This window comes from Uranotaenia lowii, chromosome 3, assembly GCF_029784155.1.
Source record: "Uranotaenia lowii strain MFRU-FL chromosome 3, ASM2978415v1, whole genome shotgun sequence".
Classification (NCBI taxonomy): domain Eukaryota; kingdom Metazoa; phylum Arthropoda; class Insecta; order Diptera; family Culicidae; genus Uranotaenia; species Uranotaenia lowii.
Genome location: NC_073693.1, coordinates 246,005,144 through 246,020,852, shown reverse-complemented (window position 1 = coordinate 246,020,852; position 15,709 = coordinate 246,005,144). Strand labels below are relative to the sequence as shown.

Sequence of the window (15,709 nt, the reverse complement as noted above, 5' to 3'; positions counted from 1 at the left end):
ACAATTTTATTAGAATATGTGTAGGAAATCAAATTCGGAATTTGATATCTATAACTTTTTTTAAATCAATTTCAAAAATTTTCCATCAAGTAAAGAATTATAAATCTCCCGAGTTGAGGGCGTAAGTTTCAATTTCAACCTTTCATTTCAGTTCCGTTGTTGGGAGCCATATGCGCCACGTTTTAACTTTTGAACGGGTCCATTTCTGGCGTTAAAAATGGGCGTCAATGCCTGTGGACCAGCAACGCCGGTCAAATTTCTCCATCTGGTTCGTTCTGGATGGTCTGTTGTTTTGGATCTCCGGAACTGCAGCGCCAAAAATAGTTTCTGGCCAAACAGTCTACGCCCTGTCGTTTTGCCCTCCCTAATCCGACACAGTTTTCTATTTCGGTTGGGTGCGGATTTACATTTTGGCCGCAGGGATCGGTAATTTTGGCCAAGCGTTTTGGGTACCCGTTTTTCTGAAGTGTGACCCGTATTATTTTCCCGGCAGATAACAAGCGTAAGCCGAGTTTCCAAAACATTTTCGAGGGGCGTTATGCATATGATTATGGGATTTAATTTTTGTTGGCTGGCGCTGCTCTTTACTGGATTGACTTTTTGCATGATTTATTGTTCTATCCAGGAAAAGGATTTAGTACGAATCGAGGGTTGGGCTACTGTGGGTTGGTGTTGATGCTGAGAATGTCCAGATGAATTTATTCATATGTCCAAAATATTTTATCTACACTTTTATCTATAAATGATAAGAAAGTTGGTTGCTAAGCTCCAACCATTTTCTTAGCAAACCTAAATATTTACAAAAGCATTTCTTATTCCAGCTGACAACTCCGGTACCCCCAGTTACTATTTTTCATTATTTACACACACAAAAAGTACACTGTGTTTAAATGAATCTATTATCGTAATTTAAAACTTTTAGAAACAGAACAGATGAAATGTTAATGTTATTGTTGTAAAAAATATGGAAAAATTATTCGCCGTTCTCAATTGGATTCGATCCCACATCTTGCGCCTCTCTAGGTGTACTGCATTGTACGAATCCACCTGACAAATATGAACAATACTGGTCAAATGTCGATGTCTCTCAGATGGTTTTCGTAATGCCCTAGAGATGAATCAATCAAACGTGATATTAAAACACAATTTATAGAAAAAAGGTCTGAAAATTTCGCCATGGTTTCTTGGAACGTATGAATCTATGTACAATTGTAAATGCAGTAATTCGCCAAATTGATCATATACTAGCTTGCTTTTCTGTACATTTTTTGAGTTTTTGGACGTTTAAAATAGATTAAAAAAACAATTTTTTTTCTTCCATCAAAAACAACTTATTCTTTTTCCCAAAATAAGCAGATAATAATTTTAAATAATCATATTCGCTTCGTATAGCCTTAAATAAGAATTGAATTTCGAAACTCGATTCTTATTTCTAAATTTGAAAACGAGCACAAACACCAGGGCCGGATTAAGCCATCGGGGGGCCCGGGGCAATTTTTCTCGAGGGGCCCCTATAATTCGATTTTTTTTTCAAATTCTATCCCAGAGAGTACAAAACCTTTTAAAAGTGTAAAAGAACTGGAGATGAGTTAAGTATTATTTCTTCAAATAGCCGTTTTGTCTGCGTAGAAAATAATATCTGGTATCTTCAGATAAAAATTGTTAATTAATCACGTCCAAACATTGCGGGAGAGTTTAGAAATTTCTCAAAAATGAAAGATCTGATTTAAGCTACAAAATGTAAAATTTAATTCTCATTTTTTTTAAATACCCTTATTACCAACTTAAATTTTCTAATTTGGAAAAATTACCGGATAGATGTTTTAAATGATTATCATTTCATCATTGATCGTTTGGTTTTTGCTTTTTCGAGAAATATTTACCTAGTGACAATAAGGAAGTATTATGAAGATTTGAAACATAGAAAAAGACATTTATGAAAAAAAGACAAACAAAATAATTAAGTCCACATTCCATAGAGATACAGTTAAAAGAGTTTAAGAATTCAAAACTTTGGATCACTTTATATTCAGAACCAAAATTCAGTGTCTCAAATCTGAATCATAATTTCAAATCAAGTTTTGAGGAACAAAACATGAACTAAATTTAAAAAAAAGTTACAATCAGAGCAAAAGCGGAAATTGCACCAAATGTGAATTTCAATTCTAGGGGAGATGGGGGCATAATGGCCACCTTAAGGAAAACGGTTATTTAACCATAGAAAATAGCTGTAATATGGAGGTTACATTATTGTTTCGTGTTCAGACACTTGAAAAGCCTATTCCCTAACGGGCTGAAACGTGAAAAACTAGATGAAAACGTTAAAAAATGCATTTTAAAAAATTTTGCCAAAAGCTGAAACCAGCCACTGTGGAGGCATAATGAGAACCCCCCCTGAGGCAGTGTGAGCACCATTAATCAGAGCAAGATGTGCGTTTTTGCCGGGGAATCTAGCAGCGAATTCAATTCGATGAAGTCAGGTGAGTCGTAGATTCATCAAACAAAGCAATAACAAAATAATCTAGGTCTGTTTGTAGAATACAAACAATTCACGCACGCTCATACATTAAGTGCTTTGTTTGGAGGATGATGCTACTAGCCGTAGAATGTAACAATATAAAAATCGATCATTAACTGTGAATGGAAAAAAAATCACCTCGAACAGAAATCTAACTCTAGTCTTTTGATTACCTCTCCGACACCTTACCAATAGGCTAAATCGTCGGATGAAAACTAGTCAAGGTGTGGCGCTATGAATCAATTTTAATTCGCTGCTAGATTCTACGGCAGAAAATGCTCATTATGCCTCGATAATATGGTGCTCTATATGCCCCTAGTCAACAAATTTAAGTAAAAACTTTTTTTAAAATTGATTAAAGTAAAAAATCAAAAATTTTATGATGGTAAAAATTGAGAAACAATGTGTACATCATGTTGCAGTGCGTACATTATAGATCAAGGTTATTTTAAGATCATAAGAGCTTATTTCGTGGTGCTCAAAAATTATAATATTTTCGTAACTTGAGAACCAAGCTAGTTTTTTTAAATATCTCTGTGAAGATGATAAGGAGATTCCTTCTTTTGTGAAAAATTAATACTATAGGAAGTACGAAACAAATCCTCATGAAATTTTTTTTAAGAAAATACATACTTTCGTAGAAAAGCGTAGTGCTCATTATGCCCTGGGTGCTCGTTATGCCCTCATCTCCCCCTATGTCTTTGAAACACAAAAAAAAACATTGCCCCTTTTGCTCCCCCTCCCGCCTTGATCCGGCCTTTCATATAGAACATGTAAACTTTTTTTTTCTCTCCGTTTAAATTTGAATTATTGAAATTATTGACGAGTTTAAGATTTTTTATCCGTCAACGGGATAAAAATCACTTATGAGCTGTACAAGCGTGTGGAATGTGTGAGTAGTAAAACAGGGAAAACCTGGAATTTTGAATCAAAACCGTGAAAATTTACGGATCGTTTTTTTTATATACGTGGGTATATCAACCTGTTGAATTCTAAAGTTCATTCATTTCATCATGACAAAACTTTTACTCCATATTAGTTTATTCAAGAATGGTCAACACTTCGGGAAAAGCGGGAAGAGGTCGAGATTTGAATCCCACGAGTAAAATGCGGGAAAAAGTCGGAAATTATTAAAAAAAATGGGATTTTTAGGCTCAGTGTTTACATTGCGGTGCTCTGAAGTGTTCCAGTTTTTATGTATTTATATGCAATAGTAAAACATCGTAGAAAAATATCTTGAGCATAAAGTATCTTTTACCTCATGGATATTGTACACTGCAGTGAATTGTAAAATTTTTTTTGAAAAGAATATACTCTAATAACTGTGCAGCTTGAATATCTACGTTTAGTTTTGGTAATTAACTTTTATAGCATTAATCGATGGAAGCATGGAAAAAAATTCTCAAACCTGGATAAAGGAAGGTTTTTTTGATTTTTTTATTTTATTGCTTCTTTTTCTGATATAAATTTAAATGTTGAATTCAGTCTGTTTTTGACTGAATCCACATCTAGAAAACTTATATTCATGCTCAATAGCTATCTTAAATAGAACTGGAATTTTTCAGAAATAATGATGTTCATCAGGAGCTTATTTTTTCATAGTAACACGTTATGCTGAATCGAAATTTGAAAAATACATAAGTAGAAATGTAAAGAGCATATTCGAATTCAGGGAACAATTCTTAAGAGTTCAACCAGAATATCGAATTACTTTTGTTGGAATATATTGATATTTTCTTGGAATACTAGCTGATTCCGAACGAATTTCGTTTTGCTGGCAACTAAAAAATGTGATAAAGTAAGCTGATGTTTTTCAAACAAATGAAAAAATGACACTTCATGCATTGAATGAAAAAAAAAAACCTTTGTAGTAAGAGAATTCTTATTAAAAAATTGACATCCATAAATGACGTTAGAATTACTTTCCTAAACCCGTTCATTAAGTCGAACATTTACCCGTTTCATTTCCACAACAATTTCGCGCAAACGGTGGCTGATTGCTAGTCTCTTTAAGACCACATGCGCAGGTTATATGGACGGCCCCTTTTGCCGGCCCTTTTAAAAAAGTTGATACCTGAAATCGATTGTCCCTTCCTGAAAACTTCACCGTGCTAAATTTCATTCCAATCTGCTGTACATATAATAACATTGATACAGGAAAAACAGTGAAGAGTTAATAGGGACAACCCCTTTTGCGGACCCTTACAAAAATTTCGATGCTAATTTTTTTCTCAATCCAGTTTAGAATAACATAAATATCGGAAAAAGAGTGAACAGGTAATATGGACGACCACTTTAGCCGGCCTCTTACACAAATTTTTATACCTGAAAGCGATAACCCGTTCCTTAAAACCCTCGTATGCAAATTTGCATCTCAACCTGGTGTATAATAACGTCAATATTTCAAAAACGTAAGGACGACCCATTTTGCCGACCCCTTACATAAAATTTATTTTCTCACCCGTTTCTTAAAACTCCAATGTGTAATTTTGGCGATAATATCGCAAATACAGTGAATAGTTATTATGGACGACAGGCCCATGCGAAGGATCTGTCCATGGGGGGGGGGGGTTTCGAAAATCGAATACAGCTAAAAATAATAACATTACCAAAAAAACAACAATAAAGGAAAGGGACACCGTTTCTCACTCATGATTACCACAAAAACTAAAAAAAAAATTGACTGATAAAAAAACAAAATTTTCAAAACATATCGCACTGGAAGTTTCAAATTTCCGGTAAGTCATAATTTTTTTTTCAAAATGTTGTTCTTTATTCTGAACTAGAAATTTATTTCATAAATATTTCTAAGCGAATTTAAAATAAACGTTTCCCAAACACTTAGTTTGAAACAAATGTCCAGATTATTAAAATTAAAATAGATAAATGTCCAATTAAGGACTTACCATGATTAGTTGTAAGGAGAATGATACCTAATAATTGTTAAATTTTGTTCATTTTAATTTCTTAATTTTCAACTAAAGGATTGATTGAAAAATTCCGCTGTAATATTTTGAACTTGAACAAATATTAAATTTAATGTAATTGCGATTTGAATTGTGAATTTTCAGTAACTGGAAAAAAATCAATTTTGAACTTTTAATAATTTATTCAATGGTTAATGGTTTAATTTAATTTGATAAAAAGAAGTATATATTTATTATTTCAAAAGTGCCATTTATAAAAGTCAGAGATAAAACCGTTTATAAAAAAATCCTCCAGTTATCAAAGTTAAAAATTTTAACTTCACGTTTAATTATAATGACAAGAAAATTTTGGGAAATGGGTAACTTCGTGAATGATAAAAAAACTGATAAAAAAATTAAAAATAAGGAGTTCTAAACTTTGTTGTAATCATTGAATGCACAAAGTAAATACAAAATCAGTTGACAATGCACATTAAAATTTAGTTTTAAAGTAGCTACCTACTTCGAATATTTTTTCAAACTTTTTTTGATTAATTTGAAAATCATGATCGATTCAGAAACATGATTTTATATGAAAAAAATAATCAAAAGTTTTTAAATTTGTTATCGCAGATTTTAAAGTTCAAAATTACAAACTCTGTGTATATTGTCACTTTCAATTGAAATATTTGGTCGTGGTAAGAACAAATGCTTGAAACTATGTTTAAATTATTGAAATTTTAGATTTAAAGGCTTATGTTTTAAGGACACCAAAATTCTGAATTAAAAAAGAGACTAATTTGATAAAAATATTTCTGAAACTTTTGCCAAATTTTATTGAACACATTTAATTTTGGTGATCAAGAGTTTTAAAATATATCAGTTTTAAGTGAAACTAATAAACTGATTAACTAACAACCAGTTTATGAAAAAATCTTATCTTGATTCTGTTTATCATATTTCCAGCGTAATATTATGATACATGATCTAAAAAAGTAAAATTCAACAGTTAAAAAAAATATGGAAAGATATCATTATCAATATTTTTGACCTTACTGCAGAAAATGTAAAAAAAATGTTATTTTGTTCAACATATTTGTTGAAACCTGCGAAAAAATAAGTTTATGCTTTAAAATTATTCAAAATTCATTTTGGTTTAAAACTTCTTAAAAATTTAAGCAATGAGGAAAAGTTAAAAAACATATAACCTCTACAACTTTTTTCACAGAACTCAAAATTACTTGAAATCTTGAGCAAAGTTAAAAAATCCTTTAAAACTTTTATTTTTGAATGACCTGTTTTTGATTTAAGTTTTTGTAAAAAAAAAGTGCACAAAATTCTTAAATGGTTTTTTACTTATTTTCAAAATCATTTCAATAACAAAAGCTGATAGAAATATTGCATATTTAGATTCGGGCACCCGAATTAGTCAAAATTAGCTTTTAAATTCCTTGCTCATGAAAATGTAAATTTTGTGGCCTTGTGTAAAAATCATTTAAACCTATTTGGTTGATCATTTAGAAGAACAAAAACCACGAAATTCTGGAGACGAGATAGGATTTTTGTATATCAAGTTTTGAGTTCCAATACAAAAAATTGAAATTGAATTGCACAATAAAAGTAAGTTTCAATCCGCGAACGTCAAATGGTGTCGGATATCGGAATGTTTCAAGCCAGGGGTTATTGAAGACAAAATCCGCCAAAGGCGAAAAAAATTTCTTACTTGCTTGAAAACAATTATTTTCAAATACATTTTAAGATTTCCGTTACTGCGGTGAAAATTTTACTTGAAAAAATCTTCATGGGGGGGGGGGGGGGTTAAACCCCTAAACCCCCCCCCCCCCCCCGTTCGCACGACCTTGATGGACGACCCCTCTTTCCAGTAGGGAGGTAGGAAGGAGGAAGACGGGCCTTTCTTACAATTTTTTACTACATAACTTTAAAACGAATCATGCAAATGGAACCAAAGGGACCAAATTGTTATAAACCCTGCAGGGAAAGGAGGGGGTCCCATACCAGTTTATTGTATCGTTTAAGAACTTAATTACCAATGGAACTAAATTTGATATGAAAGGGTTAAGGGTACGGAAAAAATGGCTCTGATTATTAGAAACGCCAACCTCTCTCAAGTAGTGGGGGATGCGAAAGGAAACTTGGGGGGGGGGGGGGGAGGGTCTCCTATACAGCTTTTTTTACACGCTGTCATAAAATGCATGCAAAAAACGACGAGTTGCTAAAGTTTTCCAAAAACATTTGATGAAAATAAGAAAAGGGGATCAAGAATCCCTATTCTCCCCTATAATAAACAGTAACAGAATATTCAGCTAATAAATTGTTGAATGATCCGAAATTTTCGATGTATTGTAGAGATCTTTTTTTTCCAAAATGGTGTTTAAATGTTCAATTTTTTTTCATAAATAAAACCGATATGATCCGTTCAAACAAAATGCCTTCTTTGCTAAAATATAGATAATTTCATTCATCCTGTGCTTTGATGCAATGGGGCAGAGGACAATGATTAGCAAATCACCCTATGTAAGATTGTCTCAAACTTAAATCTGTCTATTCAAAAACTCGGCAGAAGAAAAATCCTTCTTTGTTGAATCAACCTCACAGAATAGTTGATTCGTCTGGAAATGGATGATGAATAAATAAAATTATCGTATATTTGATTTTTTTTTATTATACTAGCTTTTACACTGACATTTAAGTCATGAAGAATCTCAGTCAATCAGTCAGTCACCAACTTGAAGTTGGGCTTGCAGTGCAACTAATATTCTAAAGCAATTTCAATGACACTGTAATGTCTGAAGACTGCATTTTTGGCCTTAGGTAACTCTAATATGGCAATGGCCATTAGTGATGAATTCGCTGATCCCAAAATATTGTTTTTTTTTAATGGACAACTATTTTCTCATTGATTGCATCATTTTAAATATTCAGTTAAAACTGTTTCCACATAACCCCTTGATTTCAAGTTTTTTAAGTTCATTTTGTAGAAAAGTTTTTTTTTTCAAATCAATTCGTTGTACAAGGAGCGATGAAGAACAAACGCAGTCCTGCTACCCGTTTCGATCGAGTGATTTGGAAGCAAATCAAATGCCAACAACAACGGGGCGGAGCTTCGACCGACGACGTTGGGTTCATCCATCATGATGAATCACACGCCTGCCTGTCTTCGACCAGACCAGGCAAGTTAACCCCAGCTACCTACCCGAACGAACGAACGAACGAACGAACGAACGATGATGATAGGGGCGTTGTTATTGCCCGTTTACACTCAACTGTTCAAATGAAGGGGTGGGGGCTCTTCAGTCAGGCGCATGCCCATCATCAGGCAGCAGCGGTTGGCTTGAAACAACTCGAATGAACTTGTGTGCTGCCGTTTTCCCCTACTTTCGAGTTTTGATTCCGAATTCGGGTAGTCAAACCAAACGGCTGCTCAGCATGTGAGTGAGTGAATGAATCACATGATGGGGTGGGTGAGTCACTTTAGTGGGTGCGTGTGGTGCGCATGTTGCTTCTCGGTTGAGCAGGGGTAAATGTACCATAAACCATTGCATTGCTGGGACGAATCCTTACTAACGACAACAGCTGGAGACGGGTAGAAAATTTTCTTTAAGTAAATTTTGCCTCCCCGGTGTGTTCATTTGTTTGCTTTGGGTCTGACGAATGATGAGTGCTGAAAAGAGTTTGTGAGGGTTACAATTTTTTTCGTTCTCGAGAAGACGTCATTCGTGCGGACAGGACGGTTCACGACTGAGTCCAGAACTTTATGTTGCCTTTTTGTTTTGTTCTCTGCTGGCCGTCTTTACTTTGACAAACGATAGAAGAGTGCGGTACGAGTTGTCGGTACTCCTCAAGCCTATGTGTGTGCGATATTGGTACATACAAGTTCTATGTTTGGTCTGAGGATTTACTCGGTTTTCCTCATATTTTCTTTTCGCTATGTTTCAGGCGAGAACGATACGACGTATGATGTGGCCGTTGCTGCGTTCAAGTTACCAGTTGTCGTGTCACCACAAGCGAGTGTACAACAAGCAGCGAGCGATAACGGCAGCAGTTGCCAGATCAGACATCAGCGACATCAGATCGAAGATCATTCGACGATCGATAGCGGTGCGGAAAACTCACAGGAGAATCCCAAGGAAGTAGTAAGTGAAAGTGAACAGAGTGGTGCTTGTAAACAATCCGATAACGAATCGTCCGGTAGTAGTGTCGTGCGAGATAAGACCGGTAGCTTATCAAGTCAGTTCGCGAGCCGCAGTGTAGGTGGTGGCGACCACACGAGTGATTCTATGATTTACCCAACGATAAGAACTAACGAGGAGCATGTAAACACTCCTTCGGTGATAACGTCCAGTTCAAAACAGCTGCAGGAGAGTGCCCAGAAATACGAAACATTAGCAAGCGTGAATGCTCAGGTGCATCCAGCCCAGAGTTCACCGCCGCGATATTCGACACTTCAGTCTGTGATAAGCCCCAACCTCCATCAACAGCTGGTTCCACCTTACTTCGGTTACCAGGAGCCAGTGTTCAGCAGCTGGCCGTATGATCTTTCCTATAAGGCTGCTAACGATATCGGCCGACATCCGTATCATCACGAGCAGCACGAGTCGGAAAACGGTGAGCGAACTTTAAGTCATCACCACGAACACCATCAGCGGAACGTCTACGACGAGTCGCATCCGAATTCGCACGATCCGCATCAGCGCTCAAATTTAAATTTAAGTCTTAATCCAATTAGTAGTGAATCGGCAGCCATGAGAAGTAGTCTGCTATCGCTGTATCCCTCGCCTCTGGCGCAACATGTCGGCGAAGATCTGCACCATCAGGGCGGCGTAGGTCATCCACATCATCACAGCACAGCGATCGACGAGGTGATCGCCGATACGCTAAAAGATGAAAACTGTGCTATCGATCACTACCTCACCCTCGGTGCCGGTGGAGCCGATCTGTCCGAGGATTCGCCCCAACATCACCATCACGATCTGCACCACGAATTGAAAGACTACAGCGCCGTTTATCATAACAACAATGATAAGAGTGTCATCAATTTCAACCATAACCATCATCATGACCATCACCATCAGTCGAACGCACACCACAATGGCGGCATCGGTGGTGCGAACAGCAGTGGCGGTGAGTCGCGAAGTCCCTCGGGCTACTCGCACGAGGAGCTGAACAACAGCTTCACGAACTTGACTCAGTTGATTAACGTACCTCGATCGAGCGATACCAGCACCTCGGCGGCTGTTGCAGTGGCTACGGCGGCCGCAGCGAACATGTACCATCAACAGCAGCAGCAGCACCACCACCATTCCTCGTCCTCGCCGGTACATGGAGGAGATCCCTCGGCCGCGCTGATGCAGCACGGGACCAGCATCTACGATACGCTGCACAGCAGCGGTTCCGGCATTCCGAGCAGGTGAGTTAGAAGCAGATGATCTTATAAAAAAAGGACCAACTATTTTTTGTCTTGAACATTCTAATTTCTTAATGTGCAATGATCGTCGTTTGTATATTTTCATTAACATTGGGGTTTGCTGCAAAATGCCAAAGAAGCGTGAGTGCATAAAAGCTGCATTGGAGAACAAACACCCTTCAAAGTTTTCGTTTTGCCATTTTCCATATTTTTTCCGAAAGCTGCTTCATTCGACCGGAAATGTGTGAAAATCTGTTAACATCAGAATTTAGAAGTCACCTTCTGAGTTATTTATTCAAAACTTAAGATTTTGTAAACTCTGTTCCAACTTTTGCTAAAGCGCCCTTCCTTAAAAATAACTCAAGTAACCTAAAGTCTCGTACTAACTTATGCCGTTTTCGTTTTTCCCCACTAGCGCGGGGCAGAACTTTTGCTGAATAAACAAACAGAATCGTTACCCGGGACGATGCAAATATATGGTTGCTACACTCACCCTTATGCTTACCCACAACACTGACAACTTTTACGGGGTGCAACCGCCTGCTTGAGGTTCAAATCTCGGGCAAAGCTAGTGGACTTCTGAATTAATAAACGAACATAATAACAGTAGTTAGGGCAAAACTCGTGGGTAACTAGGTTGCCACTGCCAATAAACGAAAACACTATTAATGTTGAGCATAAAAAGTTCACATTATGGCTGAGTAAAAAGTACAAGAGAAAAGTAAAAATAAGTTCTCTTGAGTGCTTGTTTTAGACTGTTATACGAACTTCAAAAGTTAAATAAAAGTATTATTGAGTAATTTTGTGCTTTCTATGCTCCTTTGACAATGTATTAAACCTCAAATCAAATGTCGAGCTTTGAACGAAGTCCTTTGGTTCTTTTTCTCCTTCAACTGGAGCATCGTCATAATCAACTTATTGATAGACTAATCTTGCAAATTACTCTAAAAACGAGGTCGAATCAGGCAGTTTTCCGCCCAGGAATACGGACTCTTAACTAACCGTTCCGATAAATTGAACCGTTTTATAAGTTTACTAGCAGACCCGGTATACTTCGTCTAACCATGTTAAATTTGGCGTCCATTTTCCATTTTTTTCACTGATTAATTTTAAAAATCATTAAATATTGAGTTGTTAATCATTTCGCATTTGTGAACTTGTCCTAGTTTTTTTTTACATTTTCCTCCTTTCCGTTTACTCGAATTTTCCCGCTTAACTCTATCGAATTGTATGTTGATAATATGTATGTTTCATTTATTGTTAACCATTTGGTTTACTTATTCCGCTATTTCAAGTTCCCATTAAGATGTAAATCGAATTCAAAAGTTTCTCAGTAATTGGAATTTATTATGAATGAAACTTTATGGAAACAAAATTTTGAATATCGGGAGTATTTGCCCAATATTCTGCCAAACGCAGCACTTTCAGCGCCCGAGTAGCTTTGGATGGTATATTTTTAGAACTGAAGAAATAAAAACACATTAGAGAAGAGATTTTTTTTAACTAACCATTCTCAAGCAGCTTTTTGTTCACTATCCTCACCTTTAGAAGCAGTGGTATTTAATATCCATAATTGGAACTCAGGTTTTAAAATATTAAATAGATCGAAAAGAACTAATCTGTTAAGGCTGCAATGATTTCATGAGTTCATTCTATTTTATGAAAATTTTAATGTGTATATACCTCGAAACCTTAAAAACATTCAAGTGTATTTCTTTATTATAAATAATAATTTTCAATAAAGAAACATCGGGGGTAGTGCAAACGGATATCATCACAGTACAACTTTCATATTCTTTCAAAAAAAAAAAATCTAAACATGTGTCCCATTTATTGATGCAACGGAAAACCCCATTGCTCTTTTTCAGATGCGTCAGGGCAGAGACTTTAAAATGAATTAAATACTTGTTCATGTTTTTATTTTTTATCAACTTTCATTTATGTATCTGCAGTTTTCTTCTGAATAAAATAATGCTTTGTACTTCAATTCCATTGAATACTGTTTTACAGAGACATATTTACTAAACTTGAATATCTGCTTCAGATTTAACACTCGGGATACCCTTTCTGACCATTTTGGAGAAAAAAATCTTAAAAAGTATATGTTTCATGGCTAAAAGACGCGTTGCATTTTGTTTCACCGTGTGAAATGACAGGAGTTAAGATTATTTTCAACAGTTTCAGGTCAAAATAAAAGCTAATAAAAAAAATTCGGATTCTGCTATCAAGAAAAATATGCTTCTGGAATATCAATCACAATAAAACTTTTCAACAAAAAAGCGGATCTAAAGTCTCTTCTATGTAGCCAAAATATGTTAAACAAAAACACACGATTATGATAAGTACGTACTTGAATTCTGTGTAAACAAACAGTGAGCTTGTAAAGAGTTTTTCAGTGAATGATTTAAAAAAAAGTTGAATTTATTTAGTCAGATTGTTTATGTGGGCCCAACCATTTATGAATGAAGAAATAATGTACACATTTTTTGTAAATGTTGAACGTTTGCACTTGTTCTAGCGTACCTTTTAATTTAAGTTTTTTCTTATATTATTGATAACTTTCACTTACGCTTGGAAAGCATCAAAAAGTTCTTTGCATTAATCCTATATACCCCATTTCAAAGGACAGGCTCTTGTTCAGTTCATGTGTCTGTTCATTTTCAACGTATTTTGTTGATGTTCTGTAAATTTAAAGGCGCTTTATACATCTTCCATTAAGCACATTTGCACATGTTCGAAATATGTTTCTAGGCGTATTGGATAGTAAAAATATTATGTAAATCTTCCCACTTTCCTTTATTTAAATGTCCGCAAAGAGTCATATCAATATTTCATATGCATCAGTACTAAATTCATATATTTTTAACAACAATTCCTTCTTTAATTAACACAAATTTAAAATAGTTTTATTTTTTTAAATCGTTTAAAAGGTTTAGATTTGTTCGGCAAAATATCAATCTGGGTCACATCAAGGCGTCATGAATTACCATGTGCTGTACAAATGTGCTGGGAATCATAAAGAAAAATATCACATCTAGGCTTCATAGCGCCACCACGTGCATTGACAGTATGCCTGGTTGAGAAAAACGCGCCCAAATGTTTCCACTAATCAGTATGCTATGCCATGGTTACTATTCTTTCGCGACGTTTGCTGGCGACGCCTCGACCATGGAGATGAAAAACAAACCGCCCGGCGCCCAAAGGAAAGAAAATTTCTCAAAAATGGATGTCATGACTTTTATTTCATTCAAATTATTACAATTTTAATTATTACGGACAATTGATGCGACTTTTTGTTATTTTTATTCGATAAAAACCGATTTGCATCGAATATTCTAAAAATAATTTTATTTGCATCCTTTGGCTAGTTTCGGAGGAGTAGTACTACAAACACCGTTACAAGAGAATTTTATTTAATAGATTTGCGTCCAAAACTTCGAAAGTATTCTGAAAAAAAAAACCTTATGAGTGTCACAAGAACAAAGAAAAACATTTATGAAAACTTACGATTTTCTGGTTATAGCCTTCTTTTTCATTTTGCTTTGCATCCTCACACAATTTTCCGTTTTTTTGTTTCATTCTGCTATAACTCTTCTTGGTTTGATAGTTTAAGAAGTTTTCTTTCTAAACTGTTGAAACAAATAGAAAGAAAATTGTGGTGCAAAACGAATTTCACCAAAATATCATCAAACTTCATACTCACGTTTATATAATTCCAAATCTTACTGAATCTAATTCCGTGATTGTTCAGTATCTTCTGAGGCAAAAAGCCTACTTTGAGAAAGAAAAATCCTAAATTCATTTAAATTGATGTTCTGAACAACGGTATTTTAAGAATCGTCCATAGTAACGTGCACTGCTTTCACCAAGAGAGTTCAGGTTCAAATCCCCAAGCAATGCAGTTTCGAAGTTCAAATTTAGTTGGGTATCAACAATACCAAAAATTCACAATTAAAAAGGAAATTTATTTCCTAAACCATTTTTTCACTCATGACCATTACACAAACTCGAAAAAATCATAAACTTTACTAATATGATCCAAAATTCATCATAATCAAAGATTGAAATCAGTTTTACTCCCAGTAGGTTATTAATAAAATATTCAAAATTATGATTCTTATTCTGAACTAGATATTTTAAATCAATATTTTCGAAATACAGAAAACGATAGCGACTTATAATGTTTGACTTTAAACAGAATTTCAAGCTTTGGACATAAAGAAATAGAATATATAAAATATTACCCCAGATTTAAAAAAAAAATTTCAAGAAGGCAATGCAAATCTTGCCGTGCTTAAAAATGTCCAAACTTGATTCCAACTACCGTAAGATGAAATGATGGGAATAGAAATAGACCAAGAAAAATGATTATGATCACATGGGAGAACTATTCCCTTCATTCCGATAGACATCGACACTCAACCAGTATAATATTCATACGCCAGGTTGGTCTCCTGTAGTAGAATGTTAATACATGGGCCCCGGAGAGGCGCAAGATGTGGGTTCAAGTCTCACCGGGAGACAAGGCGAATTTTTTTTTTCGCATGTTTTTCAACATCGATTTTCTCTTATCTAGTCCCTGAAATTTCATCTAAGTTGGATTCATTTCTCTACAAAAAAAAAAAATTGTTTGTTATTTTTAATTTACATTTCTTTTCTTTATTTTCAATTGAAAGGTTGATTGAAAAATTCCTTTGTTTTTATCAGAATTTAAAAATAATATTCAATCACTTCTTAAAATGTGACTTTTTTATAAGGGAAAAAATAACCATTTTGAACCTTAAAAAAATTATTATTAACACATAGATGATGATTGAATTGTGTTTGATAAAAAATAAATTATTCAATTTCATTTCACGC

At 34.9% G+C, this 15,709-nt stretch overlaps 1 protein-coding gene across 1 annotated transcript in view; it reads left to right on the top strand.

The window, feature by feature from the left end:
- The window catches only part of LOC129755903 (box A-binding factor-like), a 33,352-nt gene extending 22,496 nt beyond the window's left edge, over positions 1-10,856 (top strand). Inside the window, exon 2 of the mRNA XM_055752603.1 lies at positions 9,382-10,856. Coding sequence (XP_055608578.1) covers positions 9,382-10,856 — 1,475 coding nt within the window. The remainder of the gene's footprint in view (positions 1-9,381) is intronic.
- The last annotated feature ends 4,853 nt before the right edge of the window (positions 10,857-15,709 follow it).